The sequence below is a fragment of the Micropterus salmoides genome, unplaced genomic scaffold, assembly GCF_014851395.1.
Source record: "Micropterus salmoides isolate LMB-PRFRI ecotype aquatic unplaced genomic scaffold, ASM1485139v1 Ms_hic_scaffold_19, whole genome shotgun sequence".
NCBI lineage: Eukaryota > Metazoa > Chordata > Actinopteri > Centrarchiformes > Centrarchidae > Micropterus > Micropterus salmoides.
Genome location: NW_024041039.1, coordinates 27,536,972 through 27,548,058, shown reverse-complemented (window position 1 = coordinate 27,548,058; position 11,087 = coordinate 27,536,972). Strand labels below are relative to the sequence as shown.

At 38.7% G+C, this 11,087-nt stretch overlaps 1 protein-coding gene across 1 annotated transcript; it reads right to left on the bottom strand.

Moving 5' to 3' along the window:
• Positions 1-2,968: 2,968 nt before the first annotated feature.
• Positions 2,969-10,048, bottom strand: LOC119910744 (interferon-inducible GTPase 5-like). Its single transcript, XM_038729539.1, has 3 exons — positions 9,919-10,048; positions 4,556-5,128; positions 2,969-3,990 (listed from the first exon to the last, which is right to left on the bottom strand). Exons 2-3 carry the CDS (start codon positions 5,124-5,126, stop codon positions 3,353-3,355), a joined length of 1,209 nt encoding a protein of 402 aa, XP_038585467.1. The 5' UTR covers positions 5,127-5,128; positions 9,919-10,048; the 3' UTR covers positions 2,969-3,352.
• Positions 10,049-11,087: the final 1,039 nt, after the last annotated feature.

Sequence of the window (11,087 nt, the reverse complement as noted above, 5' to 3'; positions counted from 1 at the left end):
ATATACTTATTTTTAATATCTATATGTAGTTGCTTGATTGTTTATCTGCAAGTGTAAAGAAAAGGCATTTATCATTTTCAATGTTTTATTTAAAAAATGAATGAATGAAAATATTCTCCAGAACAGGGAAAAATATATTTTGTATTTTCTCTACTCTCTTGGGAATAAAACAAAAACAATGTACAGGTACTCATCCACACAGTGGATGGAATTATTTGTGTAGCACTGAGTCAGTTAGTGACATTACATCTTCCACCCTGCTAGGATTAAACCTCTGTATTGTCGTAGTGGACCAGGATAAATTTTGCCAATCTTCCAGAAACAGCAACTCAGTATCGCGACTCTGTGAGCCCAAGGAAAAGATACTGCGCAGAACCCTCAAACTCCCAGGTCTCTGGTAGAGGACCCGAGCTTGAGGATGACACATACCACCCAGCAATGGGAGAGAGGGGGATTTTTTTTTCATATATAGATTTGGCAATATGGGAGTGCTCAATGTCTGATTTTACATTGATCTACCATTTTTCTCTCAATAAGTTAATATATAGCCTATTACAACACACATTTAAAAGTTTATTGCTGTAAATAAAAGTAAAAAGAAAAACAACTTCCAATAAATGTTTTTAAAGTGCGTGAATAAATCCAAAACGGAGACAGCCCTAATATACACACACCTGTTCATATGCCTGTGTTGCAGGTCCTACAATATGTGCTCCTTACTTGCACCTCGTCCTCTCCATGCTGCCTCTTCTTCCTCGGACCGTGGCTGCCCTCCCTCATCTGCTTCGCCTCGACCCCAGGCCGGTGTTATGATCATATATGCTGCTTTGTCGAAAAATGGTACCGCAGCGCAAATCAAGTCAAGTCACTCTGCCCTATCAAAAAATGCTACCTTATGTGTTTCTTTTTACAATCCCATAAATTATAACTATAAACATTATTATGACATCTTCTGTTTTTGATTATATTGTAACATCATTTCAGGGGTAAGGAAAGCATTGAGAATTTTAAAGGTGGAGGTAAAAGAGAAGGTCATTGCTAATGGGATTCCAAATATTGGAATGAATCTTGTCACTTCCTCTGCTGCTATTATTGCAGATGTTATTCCAAATTGACAACAAAGCTTAATGACAAGATCAGGGGTTATTTTTGTTAGAGCCAGAGGTGAAACAATGATGTCAGTCAGGTCCTTCAGTGGCACACGTATCAGCAAGTCTCTGCACTGACCGGGAATCAAGAACAAACCCAACTACGTATTGCGTGACAGCAACAACCAGCAGGGCTGTAAATTCAGGTCACTCATGTTACCCTTTCCATAAAAGATACACCCTAGACCCCATCCACACTACTGCGTTTTCGAAATAAAACGGAGACCTTTTGCTACGTTTGCACCTCCAGTCCAGATTACAACAGCGAAAACAAAGACCCTGCAGACCCCGTTTTGCGTTTCAAAACTCTGGAGGGTGTTTTACTGAAGACGGACCAAAACGGAGGACTTTAAAGAATGATAATATTCAGTCTTTCCGTTGTGTAAATACCATGATGAAAATATTTAGACTGCAACCATCATATCACCTGATTTGCCCAAAGTAATGAAATGTGCATAACCAAGATGTGTTTTTTCCTTACACTTAATGGCAATGCGTCACACAAAAATAATTCAAAAGCTCTTTTGCATTACAGACCCACACAGTTTATGTAATAATTAGTGCTGGACAACAATTCAAATGTATAATCGCGATTAATAGCATGATTTTCTGTGATTAATTGCGATTAATTGCATAGTTATGCGCAAAATTGAATAATGAATTCTAAAGTAGTGTATTGCCCACTTTTAATTTAAATGTACTGCTATATACACAAAAGTGCAATAACATGAAAACTCTTAAAACAAATAAGGTGCTTTATACCAGCATTATTCCCTTTAAGCAATAAAATATATAAAAACACAAAAAACATAAAAACATAAAACCAAAGTTATTTGCCACTGCCAGGGCATTACCTTTTATCTAGCTTGTTAAAACAAGTTACCATCAGAGTCCAGATTATAACATCATAACAGGCACCTTCTGAGCAGGTTAACAGGTTGGGTTTTTTTCTGAACAGGTATCAGCAGAAACATTTTTCTTTTCTCAGGGAGCAGCATAAACAGTCTACGTTCAGCAGCAAGTGTCCCTGTTAAGAGTGAGGTGAAGTTCTCATCTCACGCACACGCCCGCCAGTTGCCAAAGTTGAATTGTCTTCAACCTTTTGTACGCGACGCGGAGCACAAATAATTGGAGTTTCCAGAATCTATTACTGTTTACTAAATAATTATCAGGACATCAACAGGAGAGAATTCACATGGCAGAGCATCCCCGCAAAACTAGATGAAGGCCTATTAGGTAAAGTTATGTAGCCTATAATTTTAATTTAAGTAAAATAGGCTACAGCTGTGTAGTGCACATAATCTGTTACCATGGTTACTATATATAGAGCGCCTGCCATTTTCTCGCGGAGCGCTTGTCTCCTGTTCACCTGAGAAAAGAGCAAACCTGTAGGCCAAGCAACTACGTTGTGATTTTAAGGACGTTCCTAAGGCCGACATCTTCCACAATACTAATCAGCATGCAGTGTGTAACTATCCACCGTGCTATAGCATTTGATCGCTTGTCTTGCTTTTGTTTACCTACTTCTCCTACACGCTGCATCCAGCATAGTCTGCCGAAGCATGCCTAAGCTGCTTGTTTGGGTGGGTGATTTGCAGGCTGATCAACATCCCACCCCTCCTGTGACGCATGGTTTGACTGTAGGCCTATGTGTATTCAGAGGCAGTAAGCAACGGACTTTCAAAATAATAATAATAAAAACTGCGTTTACGTGAGATAAAATAATTGTCAGCGTCAATTAATGAATGCATCAAAGCGATAGTAACACGTTAACATAATACGACTATTGTTTACTGTATTAAAACAGATAAAAATTTCAATGTGCTTATAAGTTATAGAAGGTTTTTTATTAATATCAACAGAGTAAATAACACCTACATTCATAGTCGGCACTGGAGTGATCAACTGCAAAACCTACGGTGGCACTGAAGTGCAAACCACAACAGCAATTTGTTGTGGCGATTTGCTGTCATGTTGTGGCAACTTGCTGTAGTGTTGTGGCAAATTGCTGTTGTGGTTTGCACTTAATGGCCACCTTAAAAATCTGATTATGCATGTTTTCTAAAAATGTGCCTCAAGATTAAAAAACTATGATTTGTATACTCTATATTTTAAAAAAAATACAATGTTTGAATTCAAAAGCTTTAGTGTACTCTGCCGTTTTAAATGCCTCATTAAATGCCAATGCCACTCCATTTTCAAAATCACACTGAGGTGTTCAAACCCAGGGCCTTTGTAAACACCCTCTGTGCATCCTCAGCAAGCATGTTGAGGAAAGTACTGAGAGCTCTGTAGGTAGAGATAAAAGAGAGGCCCATTGCTGCTGGGATTCCCAATAATGGAATAAACCTGGACCCCTCCTCTGCTGCCATTAGTGCAATTTCACCTGCAGACAAGGACATTAACTTCATGATAAGATCTTTGGTTATTTCCTTTGCAGCCAGTGGTGATTTCATCACTGCTCTAAGATCATTCAAAGGCACACATGCACTGAGAGCAAGATTCTCCAGTGATTTGCTATCAAGACCAAACGTAACTTGGTACATTTTAACGGTCTCAACCAGAATGGTTACATCAGCAGCAAATGAGAGCCCAGCAACTGGTGCAGATGCTATGAGTGCAGATACACTGGCATAGTACTTTATTTTTGCCTGTAAAGCCTCTTTCTTCTTGTTGATGATCTCCAGGCTGACATTGGGCATGGCAAACAGCAGAGCATTCCTCTTGTGTGCAGGGAGCTCTCTCTCCAGGGTCTCCTCTAACTGATGGAAATCATACAGTTGGAGATCAAAGCTGGACACCAGGAAGACTTGTGGAGACTTAACATCTTGTTCTTGAAGACCTGTGTCACAAAAGGAAAACAAAATTAGAAAAAAACCTCTTGAGCTTCCTCATGTTGGGATTCACTTCCCAGCAACCCTCTCTAGGCCAGACACAAAGACAGGTAGGTCGTATATACAGTATACAACAATTTTCAGATCAGAAAACCCATTCTCATTCCCTAGTCATCACAAATGGATGCATGGTGAAGACCCCTTGGTATCAGTTTTTAATGTACTGGGAAGGCCTTTAGCGTTATCGCTGAGTGGTATATAAATAACAGAAAAGTATAAGCAAGGAAGTGGTTCGGGTAGACAGATGGGTCAGAAACTGGACTTTTGCACACAAGACTGGTGTTTGTTTCCAACGTGAAACAAAAAGTCAGCCATGTAGCTTTGTTTCTTAGACCTAACCAAATTGCTCTGCATGGTCATATGAATCGTTTTTAACTTTCTTAGCTCTTCCTCTCAACTTGGCTGCCATCTTGTCCGCTTTAAATAAAATTGTCTTCTTGTGACCTTTATAGCATTGCACATGCCTTTTTAGTTTTAGGTTTAAATGATTTCCCCCTCTAACCTCTGGCCTACCTTTAATGCAGTTTTCCCTGATTTCTTCAAGAGTCCTTTCTGCATTGAACTCCCTCTGACTTCTTTCTGCATCACGTATGTTATGGTCAATCTTTGAGCGAACAAAGTAGAACTTTTTCCCCATCTTCTGAATCTCCTGAGCGAGCTTCACATCATTTTCTCTGAAGCGAGTGTCTGAGATGATGATGAAGAAGTCAAACTTCTCAAATCCAACATGCTCCAGGTACTTGTGAGCTGGAAAACTGGTGGTGCCAATGCCAGGAAGATCCCACAGTGTAACATTGGGATAGTTTGGATGGGGGTATGCTGTAACCTTCTTGGTGGTTTCTACATAACCAGTAGGAGCAGCTCTTTCATCTTTGTTATCTATGCCTCTAAAGGCATTAACAAAGGTGGATTTACCAGAGCCAGACTCTCCTGTGATACCAATATTTAATGGAGTGTTACTCTGCTCCTTCAAATAGTCCTGGATCTTTGCAGCTCCTTCAGCATGACTCTTATCCATTGCTTCTTTAATTTCTCTCAAAAGGTCCTTGTTTTCAAAGAAGTCAGGTTGATCATCCATGGCCATCCCTGAAACAGTGAGAAAAACACATGTAAAATAACTGCACTAATGTAATATTCACTAACAAGGTCCACGCCAATGTTAGGTTTTATAGTGGTTTATTATGATGAATAGTTATAGAGGGTCGAGAGGGGAGGGATGAAAAGGGATCGAGAGAAGAGGGATGAAGGGGTCGAGCTGGTTGTTTAGGGTTTGGTGGCCGGAGCGGCTAGGAACCCGAGGGGTCGAGATTCAGGGTAGGGGCTCGTCTCAATAAGCAGCTTAGTCTTATGAACCCCATTAAAAGAGGTGAACAAGCAGGGTTTGGGTGGGAGGGATGTGGGAACTGAGAAACGGGAGAGAAGACCGGTTAGACGGCTTATATACGTGAGTGCATGTGACTGGATCTGAGAAGCAGCTGGATGGAGTGAGTGAAGTAAGGGTGGTTGATTGGAGGAATTGAATGAAGCACAGGTGGTAGGATAAGTGAGGGGGGCGTGGTCCTGTTCCTGAACCTCAGTTTACATAAATCCATTTTGATTTGATTATTTTCACGCCAAAGAGGACAGCTTATTTTCCAATAATGAAATAATCAAAATGCCAAAATCAAAATGTGTCAATCAATAAAAATCAATAATAAAAATGCTTGATTTTCACTAACAGGGAAGGACCACACCATCAAGTGGACGTTGAAGTATAAGTCAAGTGTAAGCTGACCAGATTGATTAGTATTGGTTTGCTTTAAGAAAAATACCATAGTGTCGTCTGACAAATAAGACGTATCGGAAATGCATCCTTGATGGTGTGAGGGCAAAGGTGAATTCTGAGCAAAAAAAACAAAAAAAGCAAGCAAGAACAAGTTCAAACAAGTTCTCTGAGAAGGGACATTATCTGAGGATGCACCATATATGAAGCATGGTAGGGCTGCACGGGCAGCAGTAAATTAAATTGTAGGCAAAGTAGATGTGATTTCAACAAGTCTGTAATTGGCCCTTCACTAAGCCCCGTCCCCCTTAGTTACTGTTGCTAAGACCGACAAACTGTCGGTGTTGCCACTGTCTATTACTGCACTCCCCGGAGAAATATTGTCAAATTTGTTGAAAAAAGCAATCTCACAAAGAAGCAGACAGTTTTTCAGATGCATTATACATTTGAAGGTTGTATTCAGGCTGTCGGACGTGAAAAGAATGAAAGATTGAAGCTAAAGCCTAACGTTACGATCACATATTACAAGTGAACCACCGCATCCCCCGATGATTGAGACAAAAGACAACAATTTTAAGAATCATCACTGTTCCTGTAAAGCTGGGTAGGCCTCTATTCATTATTACAATCATTAAAAAGCAGAACAGTAGGGCCTTCTTACGTTACATTCAGTGGGAAGTTAGCTAGCGTTAACTAACATTACATTAGGAACAATGATGATGATGATGATGATGATGATGATGATGATGATACAGAAAATGAGGACAGCACACAGACAGAGAGTGAGAGCGACATTGTGGAGGTACAGCTCAGCCACTTCAGGTAGCCGCTGTGCCAGATAGCAGACACTGGCAGAAAGTCGTGACAGCCTCGGGTGGTTCCTCCAGTGGAGAGAAGCAAGGGAGGAAATGAGAGAGAAACAGCGGGAGATGGAGTGGCAACAGCTTCATGAGCTACAGACAGTTGAGTTGTCAACAATTCATCTGAGCTTATTGTGGGCCTCCCAGATGGTATCTAGATGAGACATAAGAGAGGTGTGCAATGGATTGAATAGGAAGGGATGAGGAAGGGGATTAAGGGATGAGGGAAGACAGTAGTGTTGTCACGATACCAAAAACATGACTTTGATACCTGCCTAAATATCTCGATACCGATACTAAAACAATTCCGCAGCAAAATCTAAAACATCAGGAAAAGTAAAAGGATAATAAAGGACAGAACAACAAACTTAAAATTCAGCCCAGATTTTTTGTTTATTTTAACAGAGCTTATTTATGGTAATTCATTCCAAAATTACACCTGGACACAACTAAAGTCATACAGTACAGTCACGCAAACTAATGATATATAATTAAATATATAGCCTATATAAGGACCTATTGGCAATAATACTTTGGTCACCGCCACCTTTTTACAGGAAAAATAACATACCTAATATGAATCAGGAATAACTCCTCAACCATTTGGCCTAGGTGCATTCTGGTCTCCTTTGAATGGTCAGAAGCTAAGGAATCTAAATCCATTGTAAATTAACATATTTATTTTACATTTACCATTACATATTTACCATTACAGACTAAATGGAGATGCAATAAAGAAAAATATATTTTCATCCTCACATGGCAAAAAAATATATTTTTAATGCAATAAACCATCATTAAATAGATTATAATGCAACATAATGTCTTTTAATACACCTGGAATGCAATTGTAACTGTAAATTTAATGAAAATAAACTAAAACAAAACAGTTATCATTAGGGGTGTGACAAGATCTCGTACCACGAGATGAAATACAAATGTAGGCTATAACCAAAACATCTCTGCTATAACTGATAAGATAGACTTGCAGAGTCAACCTTACTCTGATTGAGACTGTGAGCTGCACTTTATGAGCTGCTCAAGTTAAGATGCGTGGATTTGTGGTGAGAGTTCTGCCTGATCACAAGTGTTTCAGTTACTTTCCGTTTCACATGCAGTCCCAAACTGAATTAGTCAAGTTGTCTTAAGGTTATAAAGTTACTACCACCGGATCAATAACCGGATAATGCACCGCAGAGTAAAAAGCAGGTAGACTTCTCAATAAATGACAATGTTTGTCTATTAAAGTCTCATTCATTAATAATTTCTCATTCAGGTGAAAAGGTGCCACAATCACATTTAGAGGTTACTTCCCCAAATAAAGTCACAAAGGGAATGGTAGACTCAATCATGAATCAGCAAGGATGATATTAAAGAGGTGGTATTATGCTCATTTTCAGGTTCAAAATCATAATTAGGGGTTGTACCAGAAAAGGTTTACATAGGTTTACAATTTTCAAAAAAACACCATGTTTTTCTCATACTGCACATTGCTGCAGCTCCTCTTATCACCCTATGTGTTGTACGCTCCGCTCTTGAGCTACAGAGTGATGCATCTTACTTGTACAAAATCTTTCTTGAGAGCTGTACATGTGCAGTTCTGTTTCAACTTGGAAATACTACCCTGACTTTGTGATCCAAGATGGCTGCTCTGAATATTAACAGTTAGTGAAAGCTGTAGTTTATATTGTTTATTAGCACTTCTGTGTACTTGTACTGTTGTCTGTGGACGTGTTGCTACAGTGTTTAGCATGAGTAAATATCGCACAATGCAGGTTTTTTTTTTATCAGCGGTAACAATGGCTAACCTGGCCAAGCAAGGTTTTCCGACTTGTTAACTGGGATGCTGTCAACTCGGGTGTGACATCATTCCCAGCTTCCCACCATCTATGTAGCTACTGCGGGTCGGCTACCAGACCATGAAAAAGACTGTGTTCCAAAGCGGCTGTAGCAAACCTACGTAAGCTACTGTTTAATAAAATAATGAATATGAATATTCAGAAATATTAATTCATACTCACACTGTGGCCTGTCAGACGTATGGCCTACTAATTTTCTGATTGATTGCGATGGATTTCATGCTGCCTATTTGTTAAGAAATAATGTTAGAATGTAAATGAAGCACATGCCTACATTGTGGTATGATTTGTTTTAAGGTTGAGGTATACAGTCAAACACATAGGCTAAGCATTAATTTATTGTGAGAAAGAGTGAGATACAGGCTGTTTAATAAACATTTAATTATTAAAATATAGTGTCTATGTGAAGAATATAAACAACTATGCTTAACCAATCTATAGAATTGCATCCTTCAATACTATAGAATTAACAATAGGCTGAGTAAAAACTGAAAATATAAATACATAAATATATTTACTGACCAATCATAAAAATTGTGTTGAATTAAATTGAGAAATGTTTGTAGATAGATTATTTATGTGTGGTTTCATTGTTTGGATAGTATTACTGCAAACAATGACAAATATTTTATTCTATATCTGTGTTCACACCATCCTTTACAATTACTCAAGTTCATTAGCAATATCTCAGCAAGAACAGGTGCTCTGTGGAACTCATTAGGAGTGAGCTTTTTCTGGTCATAGTTTTACGGTAGCTCCAGCTCCCTTATTTTTATGTATTGAAGGTGGAAATCCTAGGTGTGTAGCATGGACAGGGTGATGCAATACTAGTTTCAAACATCAATTTCTCATTTGCATTTTGCGAGAAAATCGTGTGCTGCCCCTGGTACAGAGTGCTCAAAAGGCTCTTCTTTTCTCTCTCTCTCTCTCTCTCTCTTTCTTTCTGTGTGCGTGTGTGTGTACGTGTGCTGAAGGCTTGAACCTAGCAGTGGGCAAAGCTTTGGTTTGCAGAGCACACTAACTACAGGCTGTTCATAATGGTATTTCTCCCCCCTTGCTTGAAAACTGGAGTAAAATAGAAGTGAAAAAGTCACTATTGTCTTTTGGGGAATAGTAGAAAATGTAATCCCACAATGATCTAACACCGTGCACATACCAAATATGACAGAATTCAAAAATACTATGTGGTGAGACATTAACACCACTAGCTTTTAGTTAATCACTGATCATCACTAATAGTAACATGCAATTGTACTAGGAGGCTGGGTGGAAATGAGAAAGAGGAACTGATTATATTGTCATTATTTTTTGAAAATATCATATTGTTATGCAGTACAACCTCGAACACACCAGATCAATTTTACTGACTTTTACTGAATATTAGAAGCTACTCACCCTGGAGTCTTAATGTAGATGAGACAAGAGCAGACCACCTGTATGAGTTACTGAGAAGTTCTGCTGCAAGAAAAGCAGATTCTTTACTCTTATAAAAAACAAGAGTCCAGCCCTTTGTACACTGACCAAAGATCACGTCATTCTGGTGTGGCAGACAACCGATTGGTTACTTGTAAAGCAGCTGATTTACAAGAAACATGTTGGAGCTGCACTCTTTATCTCCCCCTGCAGACTACTAAGTAAAAAACACTTCAGTAATGTCCTCTACCTTTCAGCCAACGGTGGACAAAGTACATTAAGCCTGTACTTGAGTAAAAGTACAGATACCCTTGCTAAATATTACTCCACTAAAAGTAGTAGTAATTCAAATTTTTACTTGAGTCAAAGTACAAAAGTACCTGCTTTGAAAGTGAAAGTCCTGCATGGAAAATGTTACTAAAGTAAAAGTATGTAAGTATAATCAGAAAAATGCATTTAAAGCATTAAAAGTAAAATAACTCATTGCAGAAAGAAAAATGTCCTGTGTGAAAAAAAAATTCTTCCCAAAGAAGAGGGACAGAGTCAAAGATGTGATGAATCAATTCTTACATGCAGCACGGAGAGAAAGATACGGTTCTCTCCTGACATTCAGAATCTCTCCCCTTATATTCTCTCTTAAAAACAAAAGGAACAGCAGATGGTGATTTCAAACAAATGTTGATTTGTTTGAAAGGACAAGCCCAGCATCAAATTCCTTTGTCTTTCCCTAAGAGAAGGGGGGTGAGTTATCACCCCTCAACTAGACAGGTTGACTCCAAGCTTTCACCCCAAAAGAGGTGGGCGTGAAAGGTTTGCCACATCAAAAACACTCCAAACACACTCCAAAGACTCAAAGCATTTATATTTGAGTTAATTAAATCTTTAGTTACTTGATTACGTTTGCCTCTATTTGAGTAGTTATGTTAACTGTTGTTGCTATCTGTTGTTGATATTAGTGCTGAAAAGAAAGTTTCCTTCATCTAATGTAATCAATGCTTGTTCATAATACTTTCCTACAAAATTTCTTTAGAAATGATGACAAAGGAATGTTTTACTATACTCTTCGCCAGCTTGAATTTAAGGATGAATCAACAATATTCCCAGTTCCTAAGGAGAGATGATCTTTGATTTAATCCAAGCTGTCCTCATGT

Coding starts and splice junctions, on each gene's coding strand:
- LOC119910744 (XM_038729539.1), bottom strand. CDS start 5,126: ATGGCCATGGATGATCAACCTGACTTCTTTGAAAACAAGGACCTTTTG. Junction 3,991..4,555: donor CAGGGAAAACTGCATTAAAG/GTAGGCCAGAGG, acceptor TTTGTGACACAG/GTCTTCAAGAACAAGATGTT.